Genomic DNA, 16,728 nt, shown 5'->3' with positions numbered 1-16,728 from the left:
TGAAAAAATAACTGTAAAATGGTGGAAAATTCAATTTTTATTTTCCGTTCTAATGAAAGAGTTCAAATATGTGTGACATCAGACTTCACGCAGTGTTTTTTCGTCCGTTAGGTAGCGCCACTATGCAAGCGCGCTAGCGGAGGAGCAGAAAGAACTGCGCAGAAACGTATGTATTACATATTTTCTTTTTCCAGAGAATGGAAAACATGCTACTCGGTTTCCAGACAGACTTGGGCAGCATTAGTTCGGAAATAGTTTCTCTCCAGAAGAAATCTGTGTCTATGAATCAGCATCTCCAAAATAGACAATCCGTCCAAAGCCAGCTTAGTCAATTTATAGACAAAATGACCGTGTCAGAAGAATTGATAGTGTGAGTATTTTGAAAAGTCACAGGCCAGCCTTGTAAGTGATAGGTTGTGGGTTCAGTTCCCACCCGGGCAAGCTTTATTGGAAACAGATAAGTATTCTCCTGCCCTATCTCTACCTTTAATTTTGGGACAGTAAGATCTCTGTTGTAAATGTAGTTCTTTTTTTACTCTCTCAAGTTGACTTAAAATAATAGGTAAGTATGTACTTACCTAGTAATTTTCTTAAAGTAGAATAGAATTTGTTTCTTCTTCCCCTTATACAGCCGAACCTGTCTAAGTGGGAAACCTGGATAACTGGGGAAAAAAATCGTGGCCCCTTCATGGCAAACTCTCTAAGTAGGACACTTTTTAACTGGGAAACCTGGATAAGCGGTCCCTTGGATTCCCACTTAGACAGGTTTGACTGTATTGAGTTTTGTCATTTGTTTTTGCTTTCAGAGGTATTCTAGAGGCTCCGGTAACAGAAAAAGAATTTGTCAAGTGTTTGAAAACACTGAACATCAAAATCAATTATTTGAAAGAGCAGAGTTTTAGTGGTGAGTAAAGTCCCCTTTTTGAATTATTTCATAGGTAAATCCTACCTGGTTGGGGACTTGGGGGACTTTAAACAGGGAGTACACCAGCCTGAAATTTCCTTTGCTAAATAAATAGCAAAGGTTGTGTGCAAAGGGTGTTCACTGTTCCACTCTCAACCATCACTTTAAGTAGGACTGATTTAAAGGCTGACAAATAAATGATGACTTCCACTCAAGACGTGAAAAGACAAAGAAGAAAGACCTACCTACTTACATATTTCTGATTAATCAGAAAAAATCTCGTCAGTTTCTAATGTGAGATTTATTCCAAAGATTTAAATCTCCTTTCTTTCAGAGGTCAAATCATGTCAAGACGTAAAAGACATCCTGGAAAAGTTGAAAATCAAGGCTGTGACGAAAATTCGGTCCTACCTTATTGAACAGATTTCCAAATTCCGAAAACCAATGACCAACTACCAGATACCTCAGAATACTATGCTTAAGTACAAGTAAGTTGAACACTGACTGTGGCCCTCAATTTTCACTGTTTGAAGCTTTCAGTGAAAAAAAGGCAAGCCTTAGGAATGTATTTATTTCCTTCACAAGAAAGCAGTCTGAGAAAAAGAGAATAGGTAAGAAATAAAATTAACAAACCAATTTTTAGTGCCTTTTTTAGAAGAAAAAAATTTCCAAGTTTCAGATAGTGTTGATTATGAACATGATAACTATGTTTACATACTTATCAGCATTTTTTTTTTTTATTATTATTATTTTTTTAGGGATAATGTCCTAATTAATATTGTTTTCTATTGGTTCTCAGGTTCTTCTTCGAGTTTGCCCTAGCACACGAGAGGGCTGTAGCTCATGAGATCAGAAACGAGTATGTAGATACAATGAGTAAAGTGTACTTCTCCTATTTCAAGTCCTACTCCACACTTCTCAATAAAATGCAGGTGAGAATAATGAGCTCTTTTTCGATAATAGAATACATATACCCCGTTTATAGGTACGGCGAGAATGAGACTGAAAAGCCCATTTACTCCCCAAACAAGGTCTTGAGTATTTGGTACAGAATAGATGTAAAATTTATTTTTGTATAAATATGCTTATAATAAAAATCTTTAAAAAGAAGAAAAAAATTAGCTCTTTTTGATCCAATGGTTCACTCAAGTTTGTGCTGATGGTATCCAGAGCTGTGCCATCAATTGATACCTCTTCCGGCTCCATTCAGGCTGGGTCATCAGTCACCACTAAATCGAGAGAAAACTGTGGCTTTTATACAGCAGTGTTTTCACTGTATAACAAACAGCTTTCTGTTTCTTTTAATTAAAAACAGTCCCTGTGTCTCATTTCAGTACGAAGAACTCGCCACCAAAGAGGATCTCATGGGTCACGATGAAAATTCGAGCAAGAGTTTGTTTCACAAGACTTCCTCTTCTCTGAAGAAGAAGAGCACTGTGTTTACAATAGGGGGGCGGGGAGAGGTGCTGACCTCTCAACTGGAGGCCCCCATATTGAAATCTGACGTCACAACTCTTTGAACTTTTTCATTAGAACGGCAATTAAAAATTGAATTTTCGACCTTTTAAAGTTACTTTTTCGAGTTTTGACCTTAGATTTGGATTTTTCACAACTTTTTACGTAGGAATCGACCTTTTATTAATAATATTTTCCCAATTGCAACTCCTCCATTGTTTGCACGCTTACCTGGAGAAATTGACGTAACATCATTGAGTACCTACGTCGTGACGTCAAAGTTTAACTTTTACAAAAGTTACCGGGTATTTCTCAAATCGTTTCATTATATCTCAGGACCTAGAAGTCATAGGAGAGAAAAAAAATCAGTAGTTCCTCATTTTCAAGAGATTTGACAGAGGAAACTGTAACTACCAAGGTCTTATCGTCCTGAAATCGTAGCGAGAAGGAAGACAGGATAGGAGGAATCCAGCTGTTCCATTCTTTTACTTCATCCATAAATTTATTTGGGGATTGGGCTCTTTGGTAGGTAATGTTTTTTTTTATTATTATTATTTATTTATTTTATTTACTTGCCTAACTAGTCTATGCCATATTTTTCCCTCCGTACTTAAGGAATTATAATAATATGGTCAGATATGTCATTCACACTTTATGTTCTGAATAGGGTCCTTCTGTGCTATATTTTGATCTCTCTGAAAAGTAAAAAACAAATATATTTTTTCATCCACAGGTTATCCCTATTTACTAGTAAACATTTCACTACTTAACTACTTGTATTTTTAAACTGTTGTAAGTGGGTACCTACTTGGTTCTTCTTCTGATTTACTTACTTAAGTAACTCTTCATTCAAAATAAAAAGGTTATATATAGGTACCAGAGCAGCTTGCACATCAAACATTATATCTGACAGTAAAAGTTTGGATGATCATGAAATACCATAGAAAACACCCTCTTTCAGATAACTTTTTTAAATGCTCAAGTGTTCTATGACAGCCAATTTGGTCATACTATTATGCCCAAAGAGAAAAATTTCAACCCCGAAAGAAAAATACAGTTCATCTTGACTCAAGATTCTTGAGGGACATTACCTAGTTTGTTTGAATCTAAGGAATCCATCAAATCCAGATAAAAAAAAGCTTGGGGACTTGATTTGTTTGATTCACAGTGGTACCTACCTACATATCACCCGTTTTTATTCAGTTAAGTAATTAATAATTTTTTACTGTCATTTTTAGTGTGTTAAGTAAGTAGGTAAATATGATACGTCGGTAGGTACTTTAAGAACCTTACCTATTTCTTTACTGACTACCTACTTAAAATGTCCTTTTGCATGCTGCTTACCTATAGATAACCCTATTTAGGTATAATTATGATAAAATTGGTCATTTAAGTACCTATTTCATGGTTACCTCTTTATGGTTACCTACATATTTGTTAGGTACTATGAACTTGTTTACCTTCCTACTCTGAAATTTTTTAGTTTCCATTTCTTTGACACCTAAACCTATGATTTGTTAGGTAGGTATTCAAGTAGGTACCTGGGATCTGTGAAATTGCTCATATCCTACTTCCCCAAGTGTTTCATCCACAGGTAATATTTTTGTAGCCAAAACCAAATGTCAGCCCAAAGCAATCACCCTGGACTCCCAAGAGCTAGGGCTGATTGAGAGACTGACTGGTAGTAGCTACTCAGTTGTCCTCACGAGGCTGAGCGCACCCCAAACGTCAAGCACAGAGAGCCGAAAAAACTTCGAATCCGGGACCTCCGATGTGTGAGTCGTGTGTTGACCACTCTGGCACGGAGGTTGCTTTAAATTTGTTATGCTGAGGTTTACCAACTCAGGATCGAGATGAAATGAGGATTTCCCGATACTCAAGTACTTACATTTTTTTTTTTTTTAGAGAAAGCCAGCCGTTCCGAGAACGAACATTATCCCATCAGGATAAAATCCGCCCCGGGCGGGAATCGAACCCGCGGCCTATCGCTTACAAGGCAGACGCACTACCAACTAAGCTAACTAACTGTTGGCATAATGGGACTTTTTGGTCTTAGCCGACAGTATAAATAAGGTATATTAAACTAGGCTGGCTTGCGGTTACTTTGGAGACCTTTAAACTCAAACATTGGCTTCAGGCCAAAATTCATAAAATATTTGGTAGACAACGCCTGTCGAGAATATCAGTTCATATGTGAATACTTCAAAGTACAGGGGAACCATGCCATGGACATGTTCGCAGCTGTCCTCAACAATACGCTCATACTACTAGAGGTAAGTTATTGGGGATCACTTCAAATACAGGAAAGGGGCCGCGTTGGAAAAAAAAAAGTTTGGGAACCGCTGATTTGGACTAAATGCTAGAAAATCTGGCTGGGGTCAAGTTATTGGGGATCACATAAAATGCAGTAAAGGGGCCGCGGAGGGTTTATAGTTTAAGGGGCTGCATAGAGAAAAAAAAGTTTAGGAACGGCTGATTTAGATGGAATGCTTTTATCGAAAAACTGGCTGGGGGACTTTAAACAGGGAGTATATCAGCATGAAACTTCCATTGCTAAAGAAATAGCTAAGGTTGAGTGCGACACTTAAAAGCGACGTCATGACTGCAACGCGCATGCGTGTTACCATCGACCCTGTAAGGGAGGGGAGAGGGTGGTAGGATAGGAGCAGAGTGGGGGGGATTGGCGAAAAAAAGGGGGTGTGGAGGAAATGTGAAAACGTATGGGAAAAGATAGGGAAGTGTGTGAGAAAGGAGGGGGTAAAAAAAGCATTGGAGGGGAAGGATTGTAGGGGTTGTGTGAGAATACTCTTAGGAGCCGGAGCCAATTCAGCACTCGGAAACAGAAGCTTTGGCAAAAAGTTTCGTGAAGAGAATACAAGCTCTGACGTCACTTGAAAGCGACGTCATGACTGCAACGCGCATGCGTGTTACCATCGACCCTGTAAGGGAGGGGAGAGGGTGGTAGGATAGGAGCAGATTGGGGGGGATTGGCGAAAAAAAGGGGGTGTGGAGGAAATGTGAAAACGTATGGGAAAAGATAGGGAAGCGTGTGAGAAAGGAGGGGGTAAAAAAAGCATTGGAGGGGAAGGATTGTAGGGGTTGTGTGAGAGAGAACTGAGGAGGGATTGCCTACAAGTTCCTCTCTCCCTTCTCTTCCCTCTTTGACTTGGGGTGGGGAGTTGTCACGCAAAATTCAATTATTATGTTTTCTGTTGTACACTGTAGGTACTTACTTTATTGAAAAGAATTAAGTTAGTGCTGGCATAACATAAGTATGTAGAAGTAAGTACTCATAGTTACTTAGAGCCGCGCTATGAGTAGGTAGGGACTTAGTTAGCTACTGCTTGTACAGAAGTAGGTAGTTCTAGCTCTTCGAAATACTAGAGGTACTGCGCACTGCTACAAGTAGGTAAAGTAAGTAATGACCTGTTATTATAGGGGAGGTTTTAATTTCCAGAAACAGGTAGGTAGCTACATTCTCTCCCTTCTCTTCCCTCTTTGACTTGGGGTGGGGAGTTGTCACGCAAAATTCAATTATTATGTTTTCTGTTGTACACTGTAGGTAAGTACTTACTTTATTGAAAAGAATTAAGTTAGTGCTGGCATAACATAAGTATGTAGAAGTACTCATAGTTACTTAGAGCCGCGCTATGAGTAGGTAGGTAGGGACTTAGTTAGCTACTGCTTGTACAGAAGTAGAAGTTCTAGCTGTTCGAAGTACTAGAGGTACTGCGCACTGCTACAAGTAGGTAAAGTATGTAATGACCTGTTATTATAGGGGAGGTTTTAATTTCCAGAAACAGATAGGTAGCTGCATGATGTTATGCGATGTTATGCTTATTTATGATTTTAATCTGTTGGATTTTCCGTTTGTTACTTCGAAGTACAGATTTTAGGTCGCAAGTATAAATAAACCTACTCAAGTTCAATTAATCAGACTTAAGTTCAGTTAATCAACCACGAGTATATTTACCTATTTTGCATTTTTGTTCACTTTTTTTTTTAGGCGTTCTTTATTCAGTACTTAACAGAATTCTCACTGCTGAGAGCTCTTCCATTCCAGCCAAATACAGAAGGGCTTCCGTTCAGTGTATGGCCAGCCACTCATGCTCAGACCATCAGAGTGCGGTCTCGAGCTTTTTCCGCCACACACGTTCTGACTGTCTGACAGACCTCAGACGTTCTGAGCCCGAGTGGCGGACATATGAACTGGTATGCTGTACAGAGTGCCAGGGTGTTTCAATATGAATGTAGGTACTTAGATCTTGAGTGTGAGTGAGTAGGTGGGTGGGTTAGCAAGTGAGTGTTTGAGCGGGTGAGTGAGAGAAAGACAGGTCTAAGAGAGGGAAAGAGAGCGAATGTTGGAGAGAATGAGAGAGGACTGAGGGAGAGGAAGAGAGAGGACTGAGGGAGAGGAAGAGAGAGAGAGAGAGAGAGAGAGAGAGAGAGAGAGAGAGAGGGCGGCCAATTTTCGACCAAAAATTTCCTATCTTAAAATGCTCCCATTGTGATAAGGAATCATATAAAGTATGAAAAAAATTGATTTTTTTTTTTTTTTGAAAATTTTTCTAAGTCCGAAGTTTGAAGCAACATTGACTTTGGTTGATATCTGGATGGGTGACTGTCCGATTTTTACCAAATTGTTACAGTCGCGTCTTTGGACCATACCGGGATAGCATACCAAATTTCATCGCTTTACGACAAACGGTTCTTGAGATATTTTGTTCACAACCTTTTCAACATTTTCCACGAAATGAGGGTTTAGTAACAATTACTTTGGTTAATATCTGGATGGGTGACTGTCCGATTTTTACCAAATTGTTACAGTCGCGTTCTTGGACCATACCGGGATAGCATACCAAATTTCATCGCTTTACGACAAACCGTTCTTGAGATATTTTGTTCACAACTATTTACTTTTTCCCATTTAAACCTGTAGTACGTACGTTACGTACACGTTCTGTACGTTACGTACGTACGTACGTACGTACGTACGGTACGTACGTACAGACCATGGGCTAAAAACCACTTTTTTGGAATCAGGGGACCCCAAAACGGATATTTCCACACATTTCCCGATTTTGAAAATTTGGACCGATTGCAATACTTTCATTACTAGTATAGCTCCGCTATACTGTAGTAATAGAAAGTAATAAATACAAGAATATAACAGATGAATGTTATTGTTATAGGAACGAGAGGCGTATAGAGCATGGAGCATAAGAGGCAGAGCCGGAGAAAGAGACCAGAGCCAATAATATCCCGAGCCCAGGCCGGCAAATGAGTTAATGAGTAACAAAATACTATGTATGACAACTTATCTATGCAGTAGGTACTTTGGTGTGAATGCTTGAGTGAAAAGATAGAATGTGAATGAAATCAGGTCTGGCTATGAAGAACAGCGAAGAATCTATTCGGATAAGGAAATTAGTAGGTACCTATTTACTATCTATATGTATATTACAATCACATTAGTTTCATATCGAAAAAAATCCAAACTTGCCCCAACATTTCTATCCAGAGTGGTAGGTGGAAATGTGTTGGATGTTGGATACTATCTATATGTATATTACAATCACATTAGTTTCATATCGAAAAAATCCAAACTTGCCCCAACATTTCTATCCAGAGTGGTAGGTGGAAATGTGTTGGATGTTGGATATACATACCTACCTGGAACTCGGAACCGGGAACCTGGGGGTTACAACTTTTTAATGCAAATTTTATAAACTTCTCTCTTCCTTTTCCTCCTTCCTCTTTCGTAGGCTTCCGTGAGTAATTTCATTTCCTATTTCATTAAAAGTTTCTCTTTAATATACTAAATACACACCTCCCTATAACTGAACGCACATTTTTTTACATTGCTAAGTATACTTTCATAATATTATAATGTAGGCAAATACGTTAGTGGATGTTTCACTTAATGGAAACTTTGGTTGTGGATGAGGGGGGGGGTGGGGGGGGGGGGGCGAAGGGCTTTTTAATACCAACTAGCATCTAGGATATTTAGAGTGTAATACTGATTAAAACCCCCAAAATATTCACATTACCCTCAAAACAATGTGATGGTTATGATGGTTGGTTAGGTATGAGTAAGTACACCAGAAACATCTTTAATGGTTATCGTGTTCTGTCCCTATAAGTTCGTACTTATATGTACCCACCCAAGTAGGTAGATGAAAAATGGATTCCATTTCATTGGCCTATTTGTTTCCAGTATTGACGTTACTACATACTATGATGACTGATGACTTTATTGACGGCTGCTCTGTAGGTATCCTTCTACCAGGTCCTCCTTTACCGTACTCCTTTCCTTAGAGAATGGCTTTATTAAGTGCTAAGCTGCTAAGGAATAGGTTTAGGGACCACTTTTGATTCAGTTACTCATCCTACTGATATCCTACGATGACCTAACAGTTAGCTGTTAGGTCATCGGCAGTACAGATAAGTATCAGCTCATCAGCTGACGTTTCCAAGATGAAACTTTCCATAGTGAGATATTGATGATTTGGAGAAGTAAATGATTTTCTTTACTCTAACTTACATAGGGGTGCACCTACTTACTGGACTCCGCACACCGGAATTTCGCCAGAAAAGATTCCCATTTCAATGTAATTAATGTAATAACTTACATAGCTGGTGGTCAATCTTTGATCATTATTTTTTATGTCCGGAAAAAAGTGAGATAAAATCCGCCCCGGGCGGGAATCGAACCCGCGGCCTAGCGCTTACAAGGCAGACGCACTGCCAACTAAGCTAACTAGGCTGGCTTTTTTTTTTTAAGACGTTTGATAGAGGGAACTGTAACTGCTAAGGCCTTATCGTTCCGAAAAAGGATAGAGGGAAAAGGATAGAGGTAAGTAACTGCTTAACTCTTATTGTTCCGAAAAAGAAGACTATTTTCTTGATTACAATTCTTGGATGTATTCCCTTTGAATACTGGTCCATCTGTGTATTTTTGCCTCGGTGGTGTAGTGGTCAAGGCGCTCGCCTGGTAAACAGGAGGGCGTGGGTTCAATCCCAGCCGAGGTATGGAATTTTATCCTCATATAATTTGAGAGTTTGACCACAATAATAGTAGTAGCCTACTGCTGGAGTAAAGGGACTTTTCAGTCCTATGCGAGCAGTATAAATAAGATTAAGCACTATTATTATTATTATTATTATTAAGGATAAAGTTCGCCCCGGGCGGGAGATCGAACCCGCGACCTAGCGCTTACAAGGCAGACGCGCTACCCTCCAAGGTACTAGGCTGACCAGTGTTCCTTCTCAGTTTGGTCTTTGAGTGTGCGCTTTGTTATCCTTGATCAATGAGATTTGTTAGTGCTTTCAGACCCGTCCATATTTATACGTTAGTTTTTTTTTAAAGAGGTTTTTTTTGTTTTTTTGCCCCCCCCCCTTTTTTTTATTTTTTTTTTTTTTTTTTTTTTTTTTTTTTTTTTTGTTTATACATTTTGTATGTTCACATTACAGGTAGAATTGTTTATCTTGAAGAACGCTGCCATCTATCAACACAGGAAGGAGCAGCTCATATTTCTCATCAATAATTATGATCTGGTCCTGTCCATTCTGTCGGTAAGTGGGGCGATCGCACATTGGATGTGTAGTCGTGCGACTTTAAGTAGCGCGTAGTCGCCTAAAAAACCAAACCTATGACAATCATAGAGAGTCTATCTTTATAGAGACTCTGTATTATTTGCACATGTCGCGAGACTCAATATTTGAATAGATCAGTTGCGCTTACTTGGGTAATGTTTTAAAATTTAAAGTCATAGAGCAGGAAAAAAAGAGTCCCTCGCCCAATAAGGAGGACTTTGTCTCTACGCCCTCCCAGGGCCCCAGGGGGGCGCGCCCCCCAGTTTGAGAGCCTCTGTTTTAAACTGACCTCTTGGCTAGGGGTACGTTAAACAGAGAGCAAACTAGTGTCTAGCTGTGAGACTAAGAGAATAGACCAGTGTCTAGCGTGGGACTATAAACAGGGAAAATAGCTAACCCTAACCAGCCTAGCAAGCTGACAGTTCCATCAAACCTTTTTGACTCTTCAGAGAAAAAAGTCATTGTTGTTATGGCAACGAGCTGGGCGGGAATCGAACCCGTGACCTGTCAGAAGCACTTACAAGGCTGGTGGTAAATAAAAAAACATTTATTATTATTTTTTTTTTTTAAGAGGTTTGACAGAGGGTCTTACCGTAACTGCTAAGATCTTATTGTACCAAAATCGAAGAGAGAAGGAAGACAGGATAGGAAAAAGCCAGCCGTTCCGAAAACGAACAGTATCCCAGCAGGATAAAATCCGCCCCGGGCGGGAATCGAACCCGCGGCCTAGCGCTTACAAGGCAGATGCGCTACCAACCAAGCTAACTAGGCTGGCACATGGGTATTTTTGATTGTAATTGAAGTCTTACCTATATCTAAAGAATAGTTTCTGATGATGAGGATCATTCCAGTAGTTGCCCACAGAGATATGTTGTCCGACAGTTGAGTAGAATAACTCATATGCTGTCTCTCGGACCAGCTCGGGGAAGAGTGTGTGCAGAAATTTAGCTGAAAAAGGAGGGAAAAAATAAGCATTTTGTTAATTTAAAAATAACTTCGATAGGAGAAAGCCAGCCGTTCCGAGAACGAACATTATCCCATCAGGATAAAATCCGCCCCGGGCGGGAATCGAACCCGCGGCCTAGCGCTTACAAGGCAGACGCACTACCAATTAAGCTAACTAGGCTGGCTTACATTACATTGAAATGGTGGTCTTTTATGAAATTCCTGTGCGGAGTCCAGTATGTAGGACTCTTGCACCCTTCTCTGTACTTAATAGCCAGGTCAACTTCGGATTGAACTCAATCCTGAGACGAACCATGGTGGTAATACGACTTTAATCTTTATTGACTTTTTGTCATTTTCTTTCTTCAGAAAAACCTCAAAACTCACGTGGAAGGCTCGTACGATGCAATTGGTCTATTCCTATGTATTCATCTGGTGTTCCGATATCAAATGTTGTGTCACAAGAGAGCCGTGCCTGCTCTGGACACGTATTGGGAACATCTGCAGAAAATACTATGGCCTAGGTAAGACATTTCAGGCATGGATAGGGCATAGAGATCGCTAATAGTGCCCTATGTATTCATCTGGTGTTCCGATATCAAATGTTGTGTCACAAGAGAGCCGTGCCTGCTCTGGACACGTATTGGGAACATCTGCAGAAAATACTCTGGCCTAGGTAAGACATTTCAGGCATGGATAGGGCATAGAGATCGCTAATAGTGTCCCATGTATTCATCTGGTGTTCCCATTACAATATGGCGGAACCTGAAGCTACTCGAGACTTGCATCAGGGATTTAAGACGCAGCGTTGACGCTAAAGTAGGGGAAGTGGAATTAAAAAACACGCGTCGGGTTCGCATCGCACCCACGTCGGAATGAAAAACAGACCTTTATACTGCCAGAATGAGACTGAAAATTCCCTTTACTCCCGCAGTCTAAACAAGATTTTATGTATTTGGTACAAAATAGGTGTAAATTTCCTAAAGGGATGAAAAAAAATCTTGAAGTGGGTGGGTGAGCTCCTCACTAGTAGTGCCGTAAAGTTGGACAAATTAGAGAGTTTTTACAACCAAAATTAGCGTCTAGTTAACTGAACTTTTAAACGTTATTTGACGAAAACTCGTTTCTGTGCATGTGCAGAATTCAATTGACGTTAAAAAGTTCAATTAACGGGACGCTAATTGTGGTTGCAAAAACTCATTAAGTCTCTAATGTCTGTGAACTTTATAACGTCTTAGGCGCGTTTCGCACTGAGGTAACATGTAGCAAGTCGCAAGATGCTACTGCTTACGTCCTGAATCTTATTCAAAGAAACATGAACTTTCACATTGGAGTAACAACAGCACAAGAAATTGATTCAAAAAATAATTTTTCCCACAAACAATCACAAGTAGCAACTAACAAAACTCCAGACTGTTGGTGTTGAGGTAACACTGTTACTTGTTTCCAGGGTTCAAGTAGCAACATGTATCCTCAGTGAGGAAGGTTTCATTTGAATTAAAGGTCTGGTCTTTGACTACGTAGCATCTTGCGACTTGCTACTTGTGACGTGTTACCTCAATGTGAAAGCCGCCATAGGGACGTGGTCTATTCTGTCAATTTGCTTTATCCTTGTTTCCACAGGGAAATTTGGTATTTTTGATTGTAATTGAAGTCTTACCTATATTTAAAGAACAGCTTCTGATGATGAGGATCATTCCAGTAGTTGCCCACAGAGATGTGTTGTCCGACAGCCGAGTAGAATAACTCATATGCTGTCTCTCGGACCAGCTCGGGGAAGAGTGTGTGCAGAAATTTAGCTGAAAACAGGGGAAAAAATAAGCGTTTTGTTAATTTAAAAATAACTTCAAAAGTGTGTAAAATTCTAGCTAAATTCTCTCAATAAACTGGGCTGGTTGCAAAAGCATGAGCTAGTGACAAAAATCATGTTGAATGCACCAACCTACTGAGGTGCCTTATGCTTTATGGTTGATCTTATTACTGAGAGTTAACACAATGTCAAGGGGTTTCTTCGACATCACCCATTTGATTTACACAGGCCAGTATTTCTTAAACTCTGGATTAAAGCAACCTCCATGGCCGAGTGGGTATCACAGTAGGCTTGCACGCAGGAGGTCCAGGTTCGATTCCCGGCGGGGCTGAGTTTTTTTTTGGCTCTGTGCTTGGAGTTCGAGGTGCACTCAGCCTCGTGAGGACAATTGAGTAGCTACTTTAATCGAGTAGCAACCAGTGGTAAATATAAACATCAGTAGACCTGGCTGGCCCCTAATAAAATTGGGAATGTAGCTCTGAAAGATATCAATTTTGAAAGCATTGCTGTTACAGGCCTAGGTAAGACATTTCAGGCATGGATAGGGCATAGAGATCGCTAATAGTGTCCCATGTATTCATCTGGTGTTCCGATATCAAATGCTGTGTCACAAGAGAGCCGTGCCTGCTCTGGACACGTATTGGGAACATCTGCAGAAAATACTGTGGCCTAGGTAAAACATTTCAGGCATGGGTGGATAACAAAACTTTGCTTGACTTGGGTTTAACGTTACTGTATACATGCTGCGAAGGTCTTTATACAAATCTACCATTCACAAAAAGTCCCCTTTGAGGCTAGGTGTGGGGACAAGCAGCCCCTGCGCCTTTTTAGTCCCTCCCCTTTATTATTACAATAGTAATAAAAAGGTATAAGGGACGGACTATTGTATTCGCTTCGGTGTCGTCTGTCTGTCTGTGCCCATAGAATTCAACGAGCGCTGGAAGAAATCCCTGGAGAACATCAACGCCGAGGTTCTATCCTCATTTCCTAGCCTGGTCACCGGATCCACACTTCTACAGCTAGCCTTCACCCATCTGGTTCAATACTATCATCGCTTTCAAGACCTCCTGTCCCCCAATGTACGCAACCAGCTGGACAATATCCACTACATCATGGTCGAGATTAAGAAGTACAAGACTAGCTTCTAATAGGCCTGGGTTCGATTCCCAGCCTGGTCACTGCTTCTTCAGCTAGCGTTTGTGAAAAATTTCATAAAACAAAAAAAAAAAAATAAATAAAAAAAGAGAGAGAGAAAGACAAAAAGAAAAATACTTGAGGAAAATAGGAAAAATGATTTTTTTGTGAAGATAAAAAAATATCTGGGTATAAATTCGGATTCAAGATTTTCAAAGAAGAAAAAAATATACCAAAAAAAGTATCAAAAAATGGTGAAATAATTAAATTAGAAAGAAAAAGGAAAAATGAGAAAAGCAAGAATAAAGAAAGAAAAAAAAATACGAGGTTTTTTTTAAGCTTCCGATCCGATCAGTAACACAGTCTCCCGCCCAATGCCCACCCCCAGCAGCTAACTTTGCCAGCACGACTTTAAAGTAGGGGAAAAACTTTGAAGGAGGAGCTCCGAATTTTCCTGATGAACTTCGGTCAAGTTCGTTTTCCCCTCTTCTGCTTTTGAACTTTCGGCTGTGCTGATAAAGTTAGCTGCCGGGGGTGGGCATTGGGCGGGAGACTGTGCTACTGAACGGTTCGGGAGCTTAAAAAAAAATCTCGATCTTTTTTTTTCTCGATTCCCCCCCCCCCCTTTTTTTGTTTCCATTATTTTTTTAATTATTATTATTACTTTCAGTCTGGCTTCCAATTTTATCTTCACAATTTTTCGTTTATCCATTAATTTATAGAGTTTTATACAAATTTACCAAAAGGTACTACAATAAAATTTTCGCCCAAGTAAAAAAGGACAACCGATTTTGCGTTTTTTTTTTTCCCCCCCGGCCCCCTTTCGATCTAATAAAAAAAGGCAACCCGTTTTTCTTTTTTTTTTTTTTTTTTTTTTTTTTTTGTCGTCTATCCAATTTTGTAGCAAACTAGAGATTACAAAAAGAGAAAAAGTCATCAGACCAACACCCAAAAGCCCAAAACATCAGAGATTCCAGAAAATTATCACCCCGAGCCACGGGATTGCATTTCGGGTTCGATTCCCGAAATATTTTCCCTGTAGCAAAAAAATAGGGTAAACAAGTTATGTACATAATACTTGAAATAATTCGGTGGGATCAATTTGTTCGTAGTCCCCTGAAGTTCGAAACAGTTACCCGTCCAGAAAGAAACCACGCACAAAGTTGCTTAATTTCAGTGATCCATCGGGAACTGAATACAACCCAACAATGCCCTTAGCTGGTAAGAGTACCTTGATTCTGCGATCCCTTTCCTTTACCAGCATACCAGCACATGTTTAGAAGTTGCTCAGTCTAAATAGGGCAGCACATGGTTCATTCCTCAGTCTAGATAGGGCAGCACATGGTTCATTCCTCAGTCTAGATAGGGCAGCACATGGTTCATTCCTCAGTCTAGATAAGACAGCACATGTTGCATCCCTCAGTCTAGATAGGGCAGCACATGTTGATCTATAACAGTTGGATTATTATGCCACTGGAAATGGTCCACACCAGGCACGGATATCAGAACCAGTTTGCCCTGTTTGTCGAGAGTTCGTAATCCGAGACTGTTTTTGGTGTACATCTTGGTGTCTCGTAGCTCTACCACTGATTCGTCTTCCGTGAAGTGACCAAATTGACTGCAAATATAGGAAGAGAGAGGGGGAAGAATAAATATAGGGAATTAAAAATAACTCTTACTACATACAGGGTGTTTATCAAGTCTTAATCAAGGATGGTTTTTGGAAGTCTCGTTGTCTAGTCAGCTTGGTTGGTAGCGCGTCTGCCTTGTAAGCGTTAGGCCGCGGGTTCGATTCCCGGCCGCGGCAAATTTTATCCTGAACGGATAATGTTTCTTCTCGGAACGGCTGACTATCTTCTATCCTGTCTTCCGTCTCTGAGGATTTCGGGACGATAAGACCTTAGCAGTTACAGTTCCCCCTATCAAACTTTTTTTTTTTTTTTTTTTTTTTTTTTTTTAAGAAAAAAAGAACAATTCTAATTTATAAACGTTCATTTTCATCCTCTGAGGATATTGGGGCCGAAATTCTAAATTAAGTTGGCAATTTAAAAGATTTTTTTTTAAAGAGGTTTGACAGAGGGAACTGTAACTGCTATGATCTCCTTTTCTTACCTAGACTGCCAAGGTGTGATGACAGAATCATTGGGACCCCCTATAAGTACCATCCTGTGGAGTCTAAGAAGTCCTAGCTTGAACAGGTTACTGTTGGGGGTTGCATTCAGATTGTTGATGAACGGGAGAAATTTACTGAAACAAACAAAGGTGGATTTCTTTTAAACCAGTGGTATAAGGCAGCACATGGTTCATTCCTCAGTCTAGATAGGGCAGCACATGGTTCATTCCTCAGTCTAGATAGGGCAGCACATGTTGATCTATAACAGTTGGATTGTTATGCCACTGGAAATGGTCCACACCAGGCACGGATATCAGAACGAGTTTGCCCTGTTTGTCGAGAGTTCGTAATCCGAGACTGTTTTCGGTGTACATCTTGGTGTCCCGTAGCTCCACCACTGATTCGTCTTCCGTGAAGTGACCAAATTGACTGCAAATATAGGAAGAGAGAGGGGGAAGAATAAATATAGGGAAATAAAAAATAACTCTTACTACATACAGAATGTTCATAATGTCTTAACCAAGGATGGTTTTTGCCAGTCTCGTTGTCTAGTCAGCTTGGTTGATAGCGCGTCTGCCTTGTAAGCGCTAGGTCGCGGGTTCGATCCCCGCCCGCGGCAAATTTTATCCTGAATGGATAATGTTTCTTCTCGGAACGGCTGACTATCTTCTATCCTGTCTTCCGTCTCTGAGGATTTCGGGACGATAAGACCTTAGCAGTTACAGTTCCCCCTATCAAACTTTTTTTTTTTTTTTTTTTTTTTTTTTTTTA

At 40.0% G+C, this 16,728-nt stretch overlaps 2 protein-coding genes across 2 annotated transcripts in view; one reads left to right on the top strand and one right to left on the bottom strand.

The window, feature by feature from the left end:
• The window catches only part of LOC103513807 (vacuolar protein sorting-associated protein 52 homolog), a 31,615-nt gene extending 16,982 nt beyond the window's left edge, over positions 1-14,633 (top strand). Inside the window, exons 3-11 of the mRNA XM_026826907.1 lie at positions 807-904; positions 1,239-1,392; positions 1,704-1,836; positions 2,239-2,409; positions 4,447-4,632; positions 11,270-11,425; positions 13,256-13,383; positions 13,509-13,531; positions 13,635-14,633. Of these exons, the coding sequence (XP_026682708.1) occupies positions 807-904; positions 1,239-1,392; positions 1,704-1,836; positions 2,239-2,409; positions 4,447-4,632; positions 11,270-11,425; positions 13,256-13,383; positions 13,509-13,531; positions 13,635-13,858 (1,273 nt within the window). The 3' untranslated portion in view covers positions 13,859-14,633. The remainder of the gene's footprint in view (positions 1-806; positions 905-1,238; positions 1,393-1,703; positions 1,837-2,238; positions 2,410-4,446; positions 4,633-11,269; positions 11,426-13,255; positions 13,384-13,508; positions 13,532-13,634) is intronic.
• A 66-nt stretch (positions 14,634-14,699) lies between these two features.
• Positions 14,700-16,728, bottom strand: part of LOC103513806 (lysosomal thioesterase PPT2 homolog) — a 5,387-nt gene continuing 3,358 nt past the window's right edge. Inside the window, exons 5-7 of the mRNA XM_017445957.2 lie at positions 16,204-16,386; positions 15,957-16,091; positions 14,700-15,462 (exon numbers count right to left, since the gene is read on the bottom strand). Coding sequence (XP_017301446.1) covers positions 15,264-15,462; positions 15,957-16,091; positions 16,204-16,386 — 517 coding nt within the window. The 3' untranslated portion in view covers positions 14,700-15,263. The remainder of the gene's footprint in view (positions 15,463-15,956; positions 16,092-16,203; positions 16,387-16,728) is intronic.

Source organism: Diaphorina citri, unplaced genomic scaffold (assembly GCF_000475195.1).
Source record: "Diaphorina citri unplaced genomic scaffold, Diaci psyllid genome assembly version 1.1 scaffold1029, whole genome shotgun sequence".
NCBI lineage: Eukaryota > Metazoa > Arthropoda > Insecta > Hemiptera > Psyllidae > Diaphorina > Diaphorina citri.
Note: the sequence above shows the minus strand (reverse complement) of the source record. Positions and strands in the feature narration are given on the sequence as shown.